Source organism: Clytia hemisphaerica, unplaced genomic scaffold, assembly GCF_902728285.1.
Source record: "Clytia hemisphaerica strain Z4C2 unplaced genomic scaffold, Clytia hemisphaerica genome assembly, whole genome shotgun sequence".
In the NCBI taxonomy this organism is placed as follows: Eukaryota; Metazoa; Cnidaria; class Hydrozoa; order Leptothecata; family Clytiidae; genus Clytia; species Clytia hemisphaerica.
The window spans coordinates 572334-594277 of NW_027103917.1; the positions used below are offsets into that span (position 1 = coordinate 572334).

Sequence of the window (21944 nt, forward strand, 5' to 3'; positions counted from 1 at the left end):
CAACCCGGTGTAACTTTCTTTACAATTTACATGACGTTAAAGTTATTGAGAATTGTTTTTTGTAAAAGTTATTCATTAAAGATGTCTCTATGACAATTAATATGACACAGAGAGAAACTTTGATAAACATTTGCAAATTTTGTGAAACGCACACAAGAACTTTCTTTCTATAGACGTGTTAAAGTCTATTCACGATAAATGTGCACTCTTTTTTCTTCCCGGGGGGGTACTAGGATTGCGAGCTGACGGGGGGTGCCGCCCGACTTTCGAACTTTGGACCCTTACCGGGACTAAAAAGGAGAAAACAAAGGAAAATTTTGGGAATTTTACGACCCTTAGCGGGACTAATTTGACCAATTTTGACCAAATTTCGATCTTTCAGGGGGTAAAAAGTTGAAATTTTCCTTTTTTTCCGACCCTTACTGGGACTGAAATTTGATTTTCTGATTTTTCCGACCCTTAGCGGGACTTTGGAAGTCCAAAAAAGGTACCCTTAAGGGCGGCACATACCGTACCCTCCATTTGCCTAAGTACCCCCCCCCCCCCCCCGGGTTTTTCTTTTACCTATAACTTTTGAAGGAATTTTTCAATCTTTATAAATTTGGTATCATATTGGAAAGATATTAGTGAGTGGAACAATTTGAAATAAAAAAAAACTTTAAAAAAATTCTAAAAATGAAGATGAAAATGAAGAAGAAAAAATGAAGATCCTGTAGAAAAGTGCTATAACTTTCATTTTCACTGGAAAATTCTTCGATCTTAGGAGGTCATCACTGTGAAGAAGTTTCATAAAAATATTTAGTCAATATAAAGTTATGATACAAAGTTAATAAGTGATTGGCCCCAAAATAGCAGCAAAAAACTGCAGAAAACAGCGTTTTTAGACGTCAATCAACTTTGTTTGATATCTTTTGACTGAATGATTATTTTTGAGAATTTTTTTCACAGTGATGACGTTCAATGATCAAGGATTCACTTCAGTGAAAATGATAGCTATAGCACTTTTCTACAAGATCTTCGATACTTTTTTTCGGGACACCCTGTATTTTACATTCAATGACTTTTGGGAATTCTCTATGATCACGTCTAAATGTTTAAAGACAAAGTTTATCATTGTATCACTTTATCACGTTATGAGAAGGGGTGTGTAGGTGGTACTAGGTGTTATCTGCAATCACAGCCAAAATATATTGTCACTTTTTAACGTTTTAAAGCTCGGGCGAGAATTGCAATTTGGTAGTCTAGCAAGCTAGACGACTAATTCAGATATAGTAGAAATAAAACAAAAAGGAAGGAACAAATTTTAGTTTTATGCAAACTAATATTATCCCGTAACCATTATCGTATTATCATATAACGCCTATACTACTGTATTACACGCATTATAAACGACTCCAGTCTACAATTTGGTGGAACACTTCTAAGCTTTTAGACCCCGAGATCCTAAGTCTTTTAAGTCGATTTTTTTTCTTTATTTTTCGAATACTTTTGAAATTTTTTCGATCTGATAATCTCCAATTCGAATTCTATCAAAAGTAGTTAAAACAATTTTTACCGCTGCAAATTATAATGAGATAGATCTAAATCATAGTCAATATAACAAACCTCGGTCTGGAAAACTTTTGTTTCTTTCTTTTGTTAACAGTTAAAAGAAAATTTGACAATAAAGACCTTAGGGTATCAGGATCTAAAAGCTCAAAAATGTTCCAACAAGGCTGAGAATATAGCCTGGAACCCACTTAACCCCTCCCGAAAATCTAATGCAACAAAATGGAAGTACTGAAACTGCAATTCTCGTCCGATCTTTAAATTCTGAAAAACGTTAAAATACCCAAAATGCCAATGTAATTCGGCGCCGATTGTAGACCAGAGTTTTTTATTATGACTGTGTTTAAAAAGTTTTGTTTTTAAATAAGAGTGATATCGTTTGCTTACTCATCAATTTTAATTTACAAGCTTTTTGATATTGAATCGGCACGGATGTTGAGCAATAGGGATGGGTCGGAAAGAGAAAAAGAAAAACATTTTTTGATTATATCAGCATAATACACGCTTTTTTTATAAGAATACACTTTATAAGAATGTCCATGATGAAAATGGTAAAAAAATTAATAATATGCTAAGAATATCACCATCATGGAATTTTGCTAAGTATGTGTATGAAACGGGAACACTTATGTAAAAATAAAAATATATTCCTTAGAAACAAAAACTATAGTAACCGAACCAAGTAAATGATCTAGATTCATTTCGACAATTGTAAATTCAAAAAGAATAAATTCAAAATTGTATCTTTAACTGAGCTTTATAGTAAACATGATACATGTCTAGAAAATTAAACTTTTTTGATGAATTTTCATCAAAAGAGTGCTTGCTCGATGAAAGGGAATAAATGATATATCAGAAATCAAAGTTTGGATTTGCGATCTATTTGTTTCAGATGTTTTGATATATATTTAGCAAGTAAAAAATTAGAATTTTAGGCGAAAATAAAAAAATGTAGTGTTTCCGGAAATCGGCCGGGTGAAAAATAATAATTTTCTGACCCGGCCGCAGACTATGGGTTCATCTATATGGTTCATCATAAAAAAAAATCAAGTTGACTGTTCAAGCTATCAAATATCGTTTGGTCAGATATTCCCGCTTGTAAATCAGGTTTTGTTCGTTAGTAGTTGATACATTAGTATTTAGGGCTTACTTCATACTGTTTGTACATAAAAGCTACCCTTTAAAGTTCTATTTCAACAATCTTAAGTTATCAAAAAAAGCAACAACAAAAAAATTTTATGCATGAAAGCTCTTCTCCCTCATCCGCATTCCGGAAACACTACATTTTTTTATTATCGCCTTAACAAAAGAATTTTTAGAAATTTCAAATTGTGATACTTCAACTTTGAAAAAAAGAGTTCAGACGTGGAAAAGATCTCAGATTATCTGATTGTACACCCCTTTCTCACAGACCCTGTAGAAATTCTGTTTTAAACCAGTGGGGATAAAAATAACAGACCAAAACTCGATGAGCATTGATATTCCCATGTTTTTTATTATGGCTGAAGATTTGGATTTCATTGTTTTCGAGCTAGAAAATTCAGTGAAAATTGAAAAAGTAGCAAAATATTTAGCAGTGAGGATTTTCTTTTCAACGGGGATAAAAATGAGAGTATAATTTTCCACCGGGGTCGATATTTTAGCTAATTTTTCAAGTGGGAAGGGGTACCAGAGGGTCTGTAAGAAAGGGGTGTGATTGTTCCTCAAAAAATCAAACTTAGTCACTAATCGTTTATCTTATATAAAATTTTTTGAAGAATTTTAAAATAATATGAAATAAAAGCAAAGTGAATCTGATATGATTTGGTCATTGATAATATGTTTTGTTGGTGTTGTAACGGGGAAATGTTCGTCTAAGGTAAGGTTCGCTGTTTGGTTCTAGAACAGTAGCGTGGTGATAGGGGGAGGCAGCTGGACCCTACAGCGGCCGATTTTTTTAATTTTTTTTTGGGGGGAGCGTCGAAAGACATGAGTCACCTATGATTACTAATGTCGGCGCCTCCGATATTTTATACAATAGTTTTCAGCCAAAAAATTGATTTACAAAAATATTTTACTTTTATAAGGGGGGGGGGGCCAAAAATCCCAAGAACCTCTCCAGATTTATTCAACCCACCACGCTACTTTTCTAGAAATCAATTTAAAAGAGGGAATCAATGAACCAATTTTTTTAATGATATATTGATCTTAGTGTCAAAGTCGCATTTCGACTTGACGTTTAACGCTATTTTATTATGCATAAGAAGGTCGGTTCCCTCTAAATAATTAATGTTTCTGTATCTACGGTAGAGCTTTTCTCAACAGTCCGCTGACAGGATTCTCATGAGTATTTCATGAATTCATATTCATACTAGGGAACATCTGTTCCAAATTTGGTACAAAAAGTATTGCTTCAAGATTAAAATTTATTGAAACAGCACCCTCCTAATAGTCTGACAATCCAAAATAAGGAAAAATTGAGTAATCAGATGATTTGAGATGTTTCGCTAGACTAGGGTCGTTTAAAATATATGTAATACAGTAATATGGGTGTTATATGATAAAACGATCATTGTTACGGAATAATATCTACAATTTATCCCTTCCGTTAATTTATGTTGAATCAATCGTCTCACATGCAAGTTTTTCCGCAATATAACCTGTGAATTATCTTCCCAATATCGAGAGATTCTAAAAATTCTTTCATGGTTCTTCCATAGTTTTTTAGATATAAACAATTGATAACAACGCCCTGTCAGCTAAACGCAAAAACTTTAGGTCCCCTTTAGGTCGACATTAGCGAGCACCTCACTAAAAACCGGGATTTTTCATCTCGTTTCTTAGTGAGTTCCACTTAAACGATTTTCTAAAAATAGAAGCCTTTCAAGTGCTTTGACGCAAATTCGATTTTTTCGCTACTGCAGGAGCTTCGAAAGTTAAAAGTGACGTCAAAAAATTGAATGTTTAGAGCCCGAAAGCCCGGGCTCAAAACATTCGAAAAAGTGGCAAAGTGGAATAGACGTTAATTGTGTAAAAAAAAACGCGGGTGACGTCTAGTATAGGCTAGGTCGACATCAAATCGTTGTTAAAGCACGGTCCTACATTATTCCTTTCGGACGTGAAATGGTCTATTATCACACAATTCACACCAGCCATATTATTGATTTTTCGTTTTGCTTTCCTGCTAGATTCCTGAAAACAATCATGGTGTTGGATCAGTCACTATTATCGATGAAGGTTTGTAAATTTATTTTATTATAATCTACAAATAAGTCGCACTTAGACACAGATAAGAGTATACTTGCTGAAGAGATTTATCGAAAAGCAAGATCCTCAAAACACATTTCTTAATACACAAAATAATCAATTAAAAAATCAAATTATAATTATTAGGACCGGCTCTGTGTAGATGGTACTCTGAGTATCAGAAGCTGAGTTTTCAAAGAAAATATCAACCTCTGACGACCAAGTGTAGAACTTATATCGGCCATGTATCAATCTAATAGGTGAAGAGCAAATTACCATATTAGAGTTTCTTTCAAAATAAATCTTCTACATGATTCCCAAATGTAAATGCTAAACAGTAAATACTAAACTATTATTTATGGTAATTTTACTTCAATGGAATCGAAGTAATAGACAAATCTTCATGTTATAGTTCTCTATCGCTGACTTTTTTTTAAAGTGTTGATGACATTTTTAAGTTGTGTTTTCAACCACACGAATAAAAATAGCAACTTCAAATTAAATCCAAGATCTTGGGTTGTTGCGATGGTTACTTTTCTCTGCCTTGATTTCGCGCTGAATAGAATCGCGATTAGTGGTCACAGGTCGGAATGTGATCTCGGCATGTGATTTTCACGGTATGAATGGCCTAAGAATGAAATGTAATCTTTTCTAACTATTTAGTTGAGATGTTAACACAGGACAAAGTGAAATATTTGGTTCAAAGAACTTCAACAGAGTGGAGTTTAGAATTCAAATTTCAAATTAATGAAGATCATACTGATAATTTTTGGTGTTCGATCATTCACGTGACTACAGGCCAAGATAGGTTTTCTTATGGCTCGCGCATTCCTGCTATTTTTTACAACTCCGGCTGGAAACAAGTGGTTACTTACTGGAATTTAAATGGTGACTTGATTAGTGTCTTTCATAGACAGGATGTCAAACTGGGAGTTAACTATCATGTCAAATACCAACAACGATACATAAATAGTGGTGTTTACAAAGCTTCACTCGAAATCGATGGAGTGGAAGTCGAAAGCATGTTAAATACTCAAGCTAAACAATTTTACGATGTGAAATTTTACATTGCGGACCCATGGTATCCCGTATGCATTGGTTCGGTTAGCGATGTTAAATTCACCAACTTTTTGTAACTTTTTTTCTTGTATTCTTATATCAAACTAAAACTTGGTTCGGTAAGTGCTGTCAAATTCACCAACTTTTAGTAACTTTTATTTATCATTTTGCAAACTGTCAGCACTTTTCTTTTTGTATCCTTATATCAAAGCAATAAGTTGGTTAGGTTATACCAAAGCTATGAAGCACGTTCGGTTAGCGATGTAAAATCGCCAACTTTTTGCACTGTACATAATTTTTACATAGTACCTTATTGACCCTTTTTACGCCGGCCCTTATTGGCGTTATTTTTGGGCTCTTGGCGTAATAAGGGCCGCTGTTAAAAGAGCCGGCGCAAAAAGGGCCAAAATTTTGCAATTTTTACCTAAAAGCGGCGTTAATTTTTTCTCAATTCAAAGGATTTTAAGCATAATTAAAAGGATGAAAACTATCCATTTTTTTACTCTATATCCAAAACTTCACGAAAATCAATGATTTTCAACAGTTTAATAATGAAAGATGACATTTTAATGTAAATTTTAGTTAATACTTACTATTTTGCAGCCTAAAAAGCGAATTTTACAAGTTTTGGCGTTATTTACGGCCCTAATTGGCGTAAGCCCAAAATTAGGCTGTGGCTGACGAAAGGGCCGGCGTAGAAGGGCCGGCGTTAGATTAAGGCCGGCGTAAAAAGGGCCGATAAGGTATTGCATTTTCAGCACTTTTCTTTTTGTATTCTTATGTCAAACTAAAAGTTGGTTCGGTTAGCGATGTTAAGTTCATAAACTTTTTGTAATTTTTTTAGTATGATTTGGCAAATTTTCAACATTCTTGTATTTTTATGTCAACGCTAAAAGTTAGTTCGTTTAGCGATGTCAAGCTCACCAATTTTTTGTAATTTTTTTTTATAAGTTGACTAGGTTAGTTACTCTTATATCAAAGCTATGAAGTACGTTCGGTTAGCGATGTAAAATCGCCAACTTTTTGCACTGTACATACTTTTAAATTAAATTGCATTTTTAGCACTTTTCTTTTTGTATTTTTTGTCAAACTGAAAGTTAGTTCGGTTAGCGATGTCAAGTTCATATATGATTTGTCAAATTTTCTGCAGTTTTCTTTTTGTATTCTAATATATTAAAGCCAGCAGTTGGTTTGGTTAAAGATGTCAAAGTCAGTAACTTTTTTGTAAATCGTGACATTTTGAAAATTTTCAACACTTTTCTTCTTTTACACATTTTTTTTAACAAACAAACCATATAAGAACATAAGGCTTCGATGGCCAAAATTATAAGAACAATTTAAGAACATTTTAAGGCTTCGCGGACCAATTTCTTAGGAAAAAGGACAAAAATACATCAAAAATGGGGAAAATAAGAACGTGATAACAACAGTAAAGAACATCTGAAAGCTTCAAAAGTTTTGGATGTTCTTATAAAAAAAACGTAAATTATTATGTCAACGCTAAAAGTTTTCATTTTGCAAATTTTCGGCACTTTTTGTATTGTATTCTTATATCAAAGATAAACTTTTGTTTGGTTACCGATGTCAAATTCACCAACTTTTTTATAATCACTTTCCAAATTTGTAACAACTTTAGTCTCGTACTGTATTCTCATATTTAAGTTAAAAGTTAACATTTAATGAAATTAAGGAATGACTTAGTCCAGTAAGTAAATTACATTGCCAAATTTTCTCAAAAAATGCTATTGAAATATTCCACAAAAATACCAAATTTTTTTCGAGGTATGTATTACATCTTAGATTTTAGTTGGGTTTGCATCTAAACCTAAGAATATCGTAAGAATATTTCAAGATGATTATTCCCAAAAAGTTAAAAAGTTAAGAATGTCCATCATAAAATAAAAAAACACCATTCTTATAAAAAAAAGCGTGTAGTCTGAATCACAAACCTTTACAAAACCGAATACAGCATGTTCTATTAGGAGCACAGATCTGTTAGGTGATGCCTACGTGGGTCTCGAAATTTGCGAAAAAAGTGACCCTGAATGGGACTGAAATTCCAAAATTTTCTCAAATTTTCTACTTTTTTCCCAAATTTTCCAAAAATAGACACCCTACGAGGGACTGATTTTTCTATTTTGGTGTTTTTGCGACCCTACCTGGGACTCATGGAGGTGAAAAAAAGGTACCCTGACAAGCGGAGCATCCCAGTAACCCATCTTGCCCTAGTCCCCCCCCCGGCTCCAGATCCTGCCTGTCACTTCCCTTAAGCGCCCCTCCCCCCGATTTAGTCCTATTTTAGTTGATGTACCCCCAGCGATTTTCGTAGTGGCGTGATTGGCGTTTTTTTTTCAAGCTCGTGATTTCGTGATTTAAGATTTTAAAGTGCGTGATTGCGTGATTGCAGGAACCAACGTGATCACATGATCGTGATAGAAAGGAAATTTTAACTCGTGATAACGTAATTTGGAAATTTTCTTTACGTGATTGCGTGACTGGGGAGAGGAGCTCTTAGTTGTTAGATATTGATAACTTTCACAACAAATGGAAAAAAAGAAAAAGATACTGTCAATGAAAAAACAACGAAAAAGAAAGTGAAAAAGCAACGAAAGTAACAAAAAATAAGGCGAGAAAATCATCAGTTTAAAGAAGACAAACAAGGAAAATTGATTGATACTTTACTGAATAAAAGATGGGGGGAATTGTAACAATTTTCCATTTTCTCTTACTTGTAAGATAACAGTCGATTACATTGGATTCGTTTGTTGTGTGTGGACGTCAGAATAAATTATTCACAACCAAAATAAAAAATGTCCCTTTTGGAAGATGGTTTTTTTCATAAGAAACAAATATAGTTGGGTCTCCATAACTCGAACACGAAAAGCAGGGCCCCTCCCAATCTTTTTCGATTTAAAGAAATTTCGATTTATGGAGTAAGGTTTCTATAAGGCATTTTAAATGCAGGTACGAGAAAACTTGTTAGAGTTAAAGGTTTTATTTTTACATAAGTGTTTCCGTTTCATATCAGACACATATTTCATATCAGGACAGTGTCTTGTTATTGTTATATTATGCTGATATAAGCAAAAATATGTTCTTCTTTTCCTTTTTCTGACCAATCTTGCTCCACATCCGTGTCAATCCAATGTGAAAAAGCTTGTGAATCATAATTGATGAGTAAGCAAACGATATCACTCTTATTTAAAAACAAAACCTTTAAGGAGACATTCGAGTTATAGAGGTTCGAATTACGGAGACTGTAGTTAACAAATTATTCACATTGTAAAAGACAACACTTGAAAAGACAGTCGACTCATGTTATTTGAAAGTACTGGTTTGGACTCCGACTGACAGAAAATGAAAGCAGGAAGTCGGATTCAATGAAAAACTACACGAAAGAAAAGAAGAAAAAGACGAAATTAATATTCTCTAGGGCAAAATAGGTACTTTTGAGCTTTGCACCAGAAAGTTTGGAAGAGATTTTGACAAATGAGCGTTAATTTTTTATGCAATTTGCCGTAATATGTTTCTGCTAATGGTCCATTATGGATCCATTATTTTGAGAGTTTTCTTAGATTTTCGCAATTTGCCGTAATCTGTTTCTGCTAATGGTCCATTATGGATCCATTATTTTGAGAGTTTTCTTAGATTTTCGCAATTTGCCGTAATCGGTTTCTGCTAATGGTCCATTATGGATCCATTATTTTGAGAGTTTTCTTAGATTTTCGCAATTTGCCGTAATCTGTTTCTGCTAATGGTCCATTATGGATCCATTATTTTGAGAGTTTTCTTAGATTTTCTTGAAGAAAACTGACCCAATTGAACCGTGATTTTTTCCGACAGCAATTTATTTTGTTAATTTTAGTGAGAAGTAATTTTGGTGAATTTATCTTTTATGGGTAATTCGCCAGGGTCGCCAGAAATTCTTCTCCCCTAAATCTAGGGTTAGTCCAGAACAGCAAAAATAATATTGGGAATCTTATTTTTATTTTTTGGCGGGTGAAAATCAAACAATATAACCTGAGTGAGATTGACTGACAAGTCTTAGAACCATCTAATCACCCGAGGCTATTTTTACTGTATGATGGTGGCTGGTCAAAGGTTTTCCGTAACCTTTTTTCAGCGGAGAAAGGTCTGATCGGTACCTATCCATTATACTCCAAGAACAATTGGTAAAGGGTAACTAACATAGAAATTTGGTCAATAAATATTTAACTCTCTTTTTTCGGGCTAATTAATGATTCTCTTATGCTACTTAATGAAACACTTTTCGGGTGAATAAGAAGAGCTGAGGCAAAAATACGGACTAATTCTAAAAATTTCATTAATTTAAATTCTTGAAACTATTCATTTTATCAAAACACCCCGGGGGTACTCGTATGTTCCGATCAACTTCATGTGCCGCCTTTAAGGGTAGGATTTTCGAGACCTTCTAAATATACTGTAAGGGTGTACTTTTGACAGAGAGCACTACAAAGGTTTTCTTTTAGCTGGAAACACTGTATGAGTGTGTTTGGGGACTGCAGAATTACAAGTCTGACAGTTAAAATCTGAGATGTATCTTTAGTAGTTTTGACTCGCACCCATTCTGCCATTTTGATTTGTTTTGCCTATTGTGTCGACATCTCAGGTTCACTTTCAGGGGATTTCAGCAAAACAATGAAAACAAACTACACTGTAAGGGTCCAATTTTGAAAGCAATTTTTTTGGCGGCACATGCCGTCGTTTAGAAATCGATCCTCCCCCCAGGCATAACACTCATATTATTCGGCTCCCATCATTGGTAGTGTTAATTTTTCATGAATATCTAAAAACTACTCTATGTTCTTATAAAAAATGCTAAAAGTGATATTCAGAAAACAAAGGAAAGGAAAGTTTTGTCTACATTACTTGTATTACAATCAGATTTTCTCCCTTTTTCCTCCATCTTCTTATTTTCGTATTGCTTTGCATAAAATCTATTTTTTTTATCTGTGTATAACAGTTGGGATTGTTCTGATTGGTGATTTAGTATGCTTGGGTGAATTTTAGAGAAATGACACGATAACTTCGTCTCAGTATGACCGTTTGAAGACTGGTAAACAACAGTGGGTGCATCTTGCAATTCCTCCCGGGGGGGGCAGCTGGGCAAAAGGACCGACGGGTATGTGCGGGCACTAAGGGTGTCTTTTTCAAGGCACCTCAAATGCACTGTAAGGGTCGGAAAAACTAGAGATGCACTGTAAGGGTAGAAATTTCAGAAAATTCTTGAAAAATCTAGATATTTTGACCAAAAATGCTAGAATTTTGACCATTTTTTGCACGAAAGGGATCGAAAATTTGGGGGAAAATGCACTCTAAGGGTATGATTTTCACTGATTTTTGCTGCACTGTAAGGGTGCAATTTTAAAAGCCAATTTTTGGCCCGCACATACCGTCAGTCCGCAAACCCAGTGCCCCCCCCGGGCAATTCCTGTATTAATAACACGCATGCGTAATTTGTCGTTCTTTTAAACCACACGTAGTTAATTCCCGTGATAAACAAAGAGAAATGAATCGCTAGGATTGCTACAGGCACTTTCGGTCGGGCTTGTCGACGACAAAGTATGAAATTTGTCGTTTTTTATTAAATTTGTCGTTCTTTTTGTCTATTTTTAGTAATGCAGGAATTAAGATAGAGTCTCTCACAATGCTGTTTTAACGTTCCTCTAACGTTTTGGTTACGTCAATTCTTAGATTTTGAGTCCCCTGCGAAGCCTCTTGGGGGGTTGAACTTTTAGTGGCAGGGGCGGGGTAGTAAAGTTTGGTGGTTAACAAAAATTTTGATTAAAATATGTATCACATCTTATTTTGGTTAAAAGGTTTTACTTTTACATAAGTGTTCCCGTTTCATATCAGCCATATATTTCATAGATCAGGAAATTGTCTGCTTATTGTAATATTATGCTGATATAAGCAAAAAAAATTATTTTCCTCTTACTGACAAACTTGTGAAAATGCTTGCGAATTAAAATTGATGAGTAAGCAAAAGATATCACTCTTATTTAAAAACAAAACCTTTAAAGGATTTGATATTGGCGATATTGACACCCACAGACCATAGAAAGTTAAACTTTTCGCGGACGACAGTGCCCACACAACCATTTTGAAATAGAGGGGGCAAAAAAGTACTAAACAGTTAGACACCATCTTCTCACAAACCCGGTAGGATTTTTCAGCCGGTGGGGATAAGAATAACGGACTGAAAGTCGATGGGGATTGATATTCCCATATTCTGGGAATTTTAATTTTTTTGTTTTTAAGTCAGAGAATTCAGTGGGGATGGGAAAAATAGTAAATATTTTGCAGTGAGGATTTATTTATTTGATTATTTCAGTGGGGATTAAAATTGGAGGATAATTTTCCACCGGGGACGATATCCCAGTGGGTCTGTGAGAAGGGGGTGTAGTTAGGTTTGAGTGAACCCGAATCGCAACCATGGTTGGTGCTGAGTGGCCAGAAAAAATTGTTAATTATAATGGTACCGAAAGGGCTATAACGGGCTTGTTTATTGTCTTTATAGTTTAGCGACTGTAGTACATCGGTAGAATATCCAGCTACGGTGCGCATGGTTCTGAGTTCAACCCCGAGCCGGGTCATACCAAAGATTCCCAAAATGGTACTTGATGTCTCTCTGCTTGATGCTCAGCAATCAAGGGAAGGATCAACGGTAAGTGGAGCAATCCAGGGAAAAAGAGTGGTGCCCTCTCCCATCTCCGGGTGAATAGCTATCCAAAGAGGAGCCTTCGGGTCGCTTCCGACTGCAGTCGCAAGATTACAAAGGGTTCACAAAGGGATACCGTCCTGAAACGAGAGAGATGCTAAAAAGAATCTCGAAATAATTTCTTTTGATCAGTAACATGCAACCTATAAGTGAATATGGGTGATCTGTGAATTTTTTTACAGGGAATACATGGAAAAATAAGAATTTGAATTGGCAGCTTGGAATCAGATTCAGAAAATCACCCAGGAGGGGGGGGGGCACTCATATGGTCCGACCCACAGCATGTGTTGCCCTTAAGGGTAGGTTTTTCGAGACCCTCCAAATTCACTGTAAGGGTGTATTTTTGATAGTGTGGACTACAAGGGTCTTCTTTTAGCTGGATACACCGTAAGGGTGTGTTTGGGGACTGCTGAATCACGAGTCTGACAGTAAAAGTATGATGTAAGTTTTGACACGCACTCATTTTTATTTGTTTTGCACATTGTGTCAACATGGCAGGCTCATTTTTGGGTGGCTTCAGCAAAATAAGACAATCGATAATAAGGACTTTAAGGAGGGCTCGATTGACCGATTATTCTTCGATTAACTCTAAGATGATCGATTGATCACAATCGGTAGCTAATCGATGAAAAAAAACAATCAATGAACAATCGATACTCAAGATTTTAGTATAGTCTTGATTAGACTCTACCTATCGATAATCGGAATCGATCGATATTCATCGATGGGAAAAAGCTATTGATTGCATCGAGTGGGAGATTCTGGTTTAAATCAACTATCAACACCTATTTATACCTGTTGTGTGCAATGATGTGGTGATAATGATGTTCAAGAACAACTCTTTGATGATACAGTAAGATTCCTATCACTTTATTGGTGCATTTTTTTACTAACTACACAAACACAAAAAGAAAATGAACTAAAAGAAAGAAAATAAACCTCTTTAAAAACTCGGAAAACACCAAAAACATGATAAAAATACAAACAACCAAGGCAAGTCTGACAGCAATGTTTACAAATGCATGGTTACGCCTACATAGCACCTGCGGACTGGAATTATGAAACAAAAACGCTAGATTTAATCTTAGCGAGTAAGTTCATCTTTAGAATATTCGAGAATATTCTAGAAGTTTCTAAAACCATTTTCGTTTTCTAAATTAAGTTTTACTCCACACCGACTTCCACCGCCGCCGCCGCGAAAAACTATTGTAATACCTTCACTGTGCAAAATTAATAAGGATTGAAAAGTTTATTTATTTCTGGCGTAAAAACGCCAATAAAGATTATAATTCTCGCCATTCAATTTATTTTTTACTTGGCTGATTTTTAGCCATTTTTTTCAGTGGGTGGGAGGCTCTACAAGAGCGTGCTTTCCTTTGCTAATTTCTTTTATTTCAAAGTTCTTCAATGAAACCTTTCCACGTATTTCGGTCTAAAAAGCTTTGAAATTTGGGGCCAAATTTCATCATGAATATTCTTATAAAAGAAAAAGCGTGTATCAAAAGATTGATGCTATCAATTTGATTTGAAGGATAATTGATCAAATTTCAAAACAAGTGATTTACAAGAGGCTTAAAAAGACTCGATATCCGGCTAAAACAGTACCCTTCTTTTGATAAAACATAATAAGCTATAATTCTCCGAAACATTAACAGAATAAATTTAGCCGGAACAAAAAACCGGGGCAAAATATATAATATAATATATTGGGCCAATTTCTTTTGTTATCATGCTAGGGATAATATATCTAAAAATAAGGAAAAAAAAGGTAAAAAGAAAGAAATTTAAAAAAGCGGTAACAGAAAAATTAGAGAGCTGTAAAAAGACTAAACCTCTTCAAGAAGACTTTTAAGCCGCCATCAGAATATTCGAAATCCTTGTAACAAAAACAGTTCTTTTCCCTTCAAAATAACTTCGTGTAAAAATTGCAACGTGTAGATTGATTTCTTTCTAAACGAATCACATTACGCTATGGTTCAGAATGTTCTTGAAAAAAAACAGTAAACTTTTGATGATGCTCGGCTATTCTTATATTTGCCGCTTTGTCCTTCATTTGTTCTCATCCTGTTCTTATTATAAGAGCAAAATTGAGGTATTTGAGTCCTTTATACCTTGATTTTGTTTGAGTTGAGACTCCGCTTAAAAGCTTGGAGACAGAAATGAAACCGTTTCGGGTTGGTGGGATGGAGCATGTTGCATTGCACCAACGCGAAAACAACTACTCGTGTCCCCAAGCTATAAGAGTTGTTCTTAAATTGTTCTTATTTTCGGGGTTTTTTGAGCCTCCTTGTTCTCATAAAATTGGTCTTTTTTTTCAAGCAAAAAGGTGTAAAAAGTATTTCGGTATATAACATAAGTATAAAACATTATCAAATTCAAGTTGTTTTGAAGGCTTTATTAGAATTTCCCTTTTTATAGGGAAATTTTTTTATCTTTTCCCTCGAAGCATACTTTGAGAAAAAAAGTAAAAATAAAGGCTTGGGGACACGAGACGTTTTTTTCGCGTTGGTGCAATGCAATATGCTCCATCCCACCAACCTGAAACGCTTTCTCGTGTCTCTGCCCCATTTTTCTTTTAATAACATTTGTGCTTCTCTCACTTTTGTCACTGGGACAATGGAGCAAAATTGATTTCTGCTCCATTGCCTAGGGACAAAATCAGCGTGTCTTTTGGGTATTCCCCTCACTTTTTGTCCCATGAAACAAAAAAAGAAACCATGAGACACGCACTTTTTTCTTGTATTGGTGGGATAGAGCATGTTGAAGCACCAACGCGAAAAAAACTTCTCGTGTCCCCAAGCCTTAAAAAGATTTTGAGACACAAAAATTTTGTCTTCTTTTCACTTTGACTTATTATAACTGTAGGGGAGTCTGGATACAATAATTTAAATTGTACAGTGCATTTTATGAAAAACCTAGTTCTTTGAGTTATTATAGAAACCTCAAAGCTTTCTGACCTCAATTTCACATTGTACAGGAAGTCAGAGAAAAGATCAAGATAGCTCAGTTTTGCAATTTCAAAACAAAAAATGCGACATCGACTAATCAGTTCAGATCAACCGGGATGATAAGCGGCCTTCCTGAAAAGTTTTGCAGTTTAAAACTCTGGGTAGAGCTTCAAAATAATGAAAAGCAAGCGAAAAATACAAGCTTAAACCTACTACAAAAAACCGGTACTTACGCCTTTAAATCGTGCATTGTGTAATTTCATGTATTTTCTAACATTCAATCTTTTTCCGTTATCTGGACTTTTTTGGCATTGCAAGGGAAATTTTTATCCGCATCTTTGCGGCTCTTGTTTTTATCTTTAGAGGAATCTGGAAAGTGAGGACAGCTAATTTGTTTGGAAGTCTGAAAACTACGGTGGCTTCTTAGTGCCATAAAAATGTGCGCGTTTTTTTTTTACTTTTGCACAATTTATTTTTATGTTGAAAAGTGAATCGCCTTTTTAAATTTTAATCCAATTTCATTATTAATGTTTTGTGAAAATACTTTTGTAAAAAATTAGGTTGCATTTGCATGCATTTTTGATTGCATTTAAAGAACTAACAGCACTGTCAGATAACACTCCCATATCTAACAGCACTGTTAGATAACACTCTGATATCTAACAGCACTATCAGATAACACCCCGATATCTAACAGCACTGTCAGATAACACTCCCATATCTAACAGCACTGTCAGATAACATTCCCATATCTAACAGTGCTGTCAGATAACACCCCGATATCTAACAGCACTGTCAGATAACACTCTGATATCTAACAGCACTGTCAGATAACACTCCCATATCTAACAGCACTGTTAGATAACACACCGAATCTAACAGCCTGTAGATACACTCCCATATCTAACAGCACTGTTAGATAACACTTTGATATCTAACAGCACTGTCAGATAACACTCCCATATCTAACAGCACTGTTAGATAACACACCGATATCTAACAGCACTGTTAGATAACACTCCCATATCTAACAGCACTGTTAGATAACACACCGATATCTAACAGCACTGTTAGATAACACTCCCATATCTAACAGCACTGTTAGATAACACTTTGATATCTAACAGCACTAACACCCCATATCTAACAGCACTGTCAGATAACACTCTGATATCTAACAGCACTGTCATAACACCCCGATCTAACAGTCAGATAACACCCCGATATCTAACAGCACTGTCAGATAACACTCTGATATCTAACAGCACTGTCAGATAACACTCCCATATCTAACAGCACTGTTAGATAACACACCGATATCTAACAGCACTGTTAGATAACACTCCCATATCTAACAGCACTGTTAGATAACACTTTGATATCTAACAGCACTGTCAGATAACACTCCCATATCTACAGCACTGTTAGATAAACACTCTAAACAGCACTGTTAGATAACACTCCCTATCTAACAGCACTGTTAGATAACACACCGATATCTAACAGCACTGTTAGATAACACTCCCATATCTAACAGCACTGTTAGATAACACTCTGATATCTAACAGCACTGTCAGATAACACTCCCATATCTAACAGCACTGTTAGATAACACACCGATATCTAACAGCACTGTTAGATAACACTCCCATATCTAACAGCACTGTTAGATAACACTCTGATATCTAACAGCACTGTCAGATAACACTCCCATATCTAACAGCACTGTTAGATAACACTCCCATATCTAACAGCACTGTCAGATAACACTCCCATATCTAACAGCACTGTTAGCACACCGATATCTAACAGCACTGTTAGATAACCTCCCACTAAACAGCACTGTTAGATAACACTCTGATATCTAACAGCACTGTCAGATAACACTCTGATATCTAACAGCACTGTCAGATAACACCCCGATATCTAACAGCACTGTCAGATAACACTCCCATATCTAACAGCACTGTCAGATAACACTCCCATATCTAACAGCACTGTTAGATAACACTCCCATATCTAACAGTGCTGTCAGATAACACTCCCATATCTAACAGCACTTTTAGATAACACTCCCATACTAGCAACACTCTATCACAGCACTGTCATAGCACTCCGATATCTAACAGCACTGTAGATAACACTAACACACTGTCAGATAACACTCCCATATCTAACAGTGCTGTCAGATAACACCCCGATATCTAACAGCACTGTCAGATAACACTCTGATATCTAACAGCTTAAGATTTCATCATCTTTTGACGTTTAACTTTGAGCTATCGCCGACCACTTTTTCCACGTGGTTAGTTCAAAGAATATAGAAAAAGACTAGACCCGAACGAAGAACAGCTTTGGCTACCATTTTGACTTGAGTACAATGTAACTCTGGTCTTTATTTTAGACTTTCTTTGATGATCTTCAGTTAATTCTAGAAGCTGGAAAGATGGTGAATGTTAATGAGTTTGTTCAGGAATATTTCAATAGAGGCTACGACTACTCTGAAATTCTTGCAACTTTGAGACAATTGCACAACAAAATCTTGAGTCTCAGGCAGCTTCACAGAATTCTCCGATCACTTGGTCTTTTTCGACGAAAACATGGCAGAAACACAAGAGAAGTTATTGCTTTTATCCAGAATGAACTTCGTGGTAGTGGCTCCCTTTTAGGGTATCGTTTAATGCACCAAAGGTGTATACAACAAGGTTATCATACTACAAGAGAAAATGTTCGCCTTATTATTAAATATTTAGATCCTGTAGGTGTCGAAAGAAGAACTAGAAGGGTTCTTAGGCGACGTCAATATTGGTCATACGGGCCGAATTGGGTTTGGCATATTGATGGGTATGACAAACTCAAGCCATTTGGCTTCTCTATCCATGGAGCGATAGACGGTTTTAGCCGCAGAATATTGTGGCTCCAAATTGTTCCTTCAAATAAGGATCCTGGAATTATCTGCAAACTTTATTTGAACTTTGCTCAAAGAATTGGAGGCATTCCCCGAAAGATCGTTGGTGATAGGGGTACAGAGAATGTGTATGTTGCAGCTGGTCAGAGGTTCATGAGAAGGAATCACCAAGATACTAGTTCTGGAGAGAGAAGTTTTAAGTACGGACGATCTGTTACGAATCAACGGATCGAAGCATGGTGGTCTATATTAAGGAAAACGTGTACAAATTTTTGGATCAACTTTTTTAAAGATCTAATTGATCAAGATTTCTTTGATACATCAAGTAACATTCACTGTGAATGTATAAAGTTTTGTTTCTATCCTGTAATAAAAAACGATTTGGATCAGTCAATGTCATCTTGGAATAACCACAGAATAAGATTTTCGTCAACCTCAGATCGAAGGGTTAGACCTGCTGGACGCCCAAATATACTCTATTTCACTCCATCGATGTCGGATGCGGAAATCCAGGATTATAAGCTCAATTTTAATCAAAACGATATGGATATTATGAAAGATGTATGTAGCAAAGACTTTTCAGAAGACTTTATTTGCTCGAAGGAGGCTTTTGAATTGTGTAACATTATAATGCTTGAAAATGGTCTTCAAATACCTAATGACTCGGAAGAAGCCCTTAATTTATACAGTGTTATTTTAAATCAAATTAACAATATTTAAGTAATAGTTTATTATAGCATAAGAGAAAGATGATATATATCTCATTCCAAAGTAGTATTTTCCTTCACTCGAACTAAAATAAACATGTTAAATGTACATTCCTTTTGTTTCATATTCTGCTGGAAAAAGAAAGAACCAGCATCCTCGTCATAAATACCCTCTGTCTAACTCCCTGATTAAAATTGCTATCAAAATGTGCGAAATCAGCCCCGGATGAAAATTGCTATCAAAATGGGCGAAATCCCAACGAAATTGAATTTCAAATGGGGATGAAAAGAAAGTTGACCAATTTCGCAGAGATTGTGTATTCGGTTTCTCATTTTCTATATCGAAATACTTCGAAAAAAAACTAAAAAACCTTTAACGTTAAGGGCGGAACTTAGGTACCTTAGTGCCTTAGGTACGAATATTAAAACATCTACATGCGTCACCCCACAGCTCTAATATTATATTTTCCTTCTCCCAGATAACATTTTCAACTTTGCGTGATCACTACGCGTTATGATGGGCTATGATCTGCTTCACTGGTTATTCGTCAAGTATCAGGATTTTGATGTTCAATTCTACAATCAGGCTCTTTTGAAAATGTTTACCTTTTCCAGAAAGTAACGTACTACGAAAGCTCAATGATGTCGCTTTAGGTAGTTTTGCCTTTGAATTTCCTAGGCTAAGAACACCCTAAGAATATATAAGAATATTTATTGTAGGATAAATTTTCTCAAAAACCTTGACCCTCAAAAACTCCGATCCTCGGCCCCCTCATCTTTAGTTTTAGGGCCAATTTCTTAGTTTAAAAAGATGCAGATGTGACCCTATTAATGTAGCCCTGAATATTACTTTTTGACTTTGATTTATCTTGGCGTTTTAACTTAAAATAAATAAAAGCAACATGCTGAATCCGGGGGGGGGGTACTAGGGTTGCCGAATGAGAGAGACTTTATTACAATTTTTTCACTGGAAATCAAAAGATTTCCTAAAAATCCTGAATTTTCCGACCCTTAGAGAGACTAATTTAAAACTTTCTGATTTCTCCGGCCCTTAGAGAGACTTTGAAAGGTGAAAAAACCGACCCTTACCGTCCGCACATACCCATCATCCATTTTTGCCTAGGTAACCCCCCCCCCTCCCCGGGTGCTGAATAGACCTACCTGGTGATGATGAGAATCAGATAAAAATAGGACAAATAGCATGAGAGCAAGAAAGTGTATTGAGCAGTCCAAAAAATTATTTTTTTCAAAAATCGGTCTCCGTCACTTTTTTGGAATCACCATTTTGCATCACTGAGCAAAAAATTCTTCGGGAAATTATTAGGACATCCTGTGTTTTTTTTTAAATCATAATGTTTTATAAGACAAGTCCCTCTTATTTGCTCTAACTGACGCCCCAAGTGTTTTGCATGCTGATGTTTGTTAGCGGGGCGATGATTTTTAAGGCATGATGGCGTGAATCTTGCAGTTACCATGACTGAAAATAATCGCCTTTTAACCAATCTAGAAGGTCTGATTTTCAAAATGTTCTCCACTGGCCCCATCATTAGAAGAAGTCAAAATTCCCCTTGGCATGTACACCACATCTTAGCTTTCTCTGAAATAAAGGCTAAAGAGACAAAACAGTAAGCATTTTATCGCGCTTGTCTCGATCACAAGAATCGAGAAAGGTGGTTAAGCTCTAGCCCGGGGTCCCTTAAAGCTTTTTTATAGACTAGATGGCGTGATTAAGTGGCCCGGTAGTATATGGTAATATGCTTTTGCTTAGGTGGACTGTAAAACCATTTATGTTTTACAATAGACGCGTGCACGCAACAAAAAGTTAACCGCAGTGCATTGTCACTTTCAAGCTCCATTGCCTTAAAAGTAGAGTAGGGGTGCTTTTTCACTACGCTAGAAAGATAAGTGGTTCTCATCAACGGTCCTTTTCATAAAACGCTTGTAAACGTAAACAAGTAAACGCTTTGACAACTGTTTTGGGAGTCAGTCAGTAATGCTTTCCTATCAATTTTCTTTGTTTCAGCTAAGCGATCAAAATCTGATGTTAAGCACGAATCTTCATTATATATTTTTTACAATCCTTAGAAATTTATGAAAAGGACTGTTGATGAGAGCCACTTATCTATCTAGCGTAGTGAAAAAGCACCCTAGGTGCAGCCTTTAAAACAAGAGAATTTATTAAGGAAGCATAAACAAAGGATGCGTGCAATGAACAAAAAGTTTTCAAACTCGAATGAACTGAGGAAAAAATAGTACCGGGTGTCCCAGAAAAAAGTTCCCCTCTTTGAGATGATTTTTTTCGAAAAGTATTGGAAATTTTGGAAAAAAATCTTTTTGCATCGTAAAGAGGAAAGGCTAGCTTAAATTTTGATGTATCATACATTAAATTCTGATCAATATTAATCTGAGATCACAAAAAAAGTTTTTTCTTTGTAACCTATTGAATATTGATCAGATTTTTATGTATGATGCTTCAAAATTTAAGTTAGCCTTTCCTCTTTACGATGCAAAAGGATTTTTTCCAAAATTCCCAATACTTTTCGAAAATATTCATCTCAAAAGGGGAACTTTTTTCTGGGACACCCGGTATAAAGCCTGTACCAACCCCTACACTATTTTGCTGTGGCCGAGGATAATGAAGTTTCCGACGGACAAAGGGAATTGAAAACGGATTTCCTTACGGTTTTGGAACAAGTTTGTGATGTGAGCGTGTGAAATTAAAACTGTGGTACATTGTACATTATTTGCCCCCCAAAACGTCGATCAAATCTAAAATTTCTCTCAATAAATCTATAGACAAAGAGGTG

At 35.5% G+C, this 21944-nt stretch overlaps 1 protein-coding gene across 1 annotated transcript; it reads left to right on the plus strand.

Moving 5' to 3' along the window:
* Positions 1–3308: 3308 nt before the first annotated feature.
* On the plus strand, positions 3309–7067 carry LOC136809321 (uncharacterized). Its single transcript, XM_067065841.1, has 3 exons — positions 3309–3406; positions 4716–4764; positions 5437–7067. Exons 1-3 carry the CDS (start codon positions 3347–3349, stop codon positions 5907–5909), a joined length of 582 nt encoding a protein of 193 aa, XP_066921942.1. The 5' UTR covers positions 3309–3346; the 3' UTR covers positions 5910–7067.
* Positions 7068–21944: the final 14877 nt, after the last annotated feature.

Coding starts and splice junctions, on each gene's coding strand:
- LOC136809321 (XM_067065841.1), top strand. CDS start 3,347: ATGATTTGGTCATTGATAATATGTTTTGTTGGTGTTGTAACGGGGAAA. Junction 3,407..4,715: donor CGGGGAAATGTTCGTCTAAG/GTAAGGTTCGCT, acceptor CTTTCCTGCTAG/ATTCCTGAAAACAATCATGG. Junction 4,765..5,436: donor AGTCACTATTATCGATGAAG/GTTTGTAAATTT, acceptor CTAACTATTTAG/TTGAGATGTTAACACAGGAC.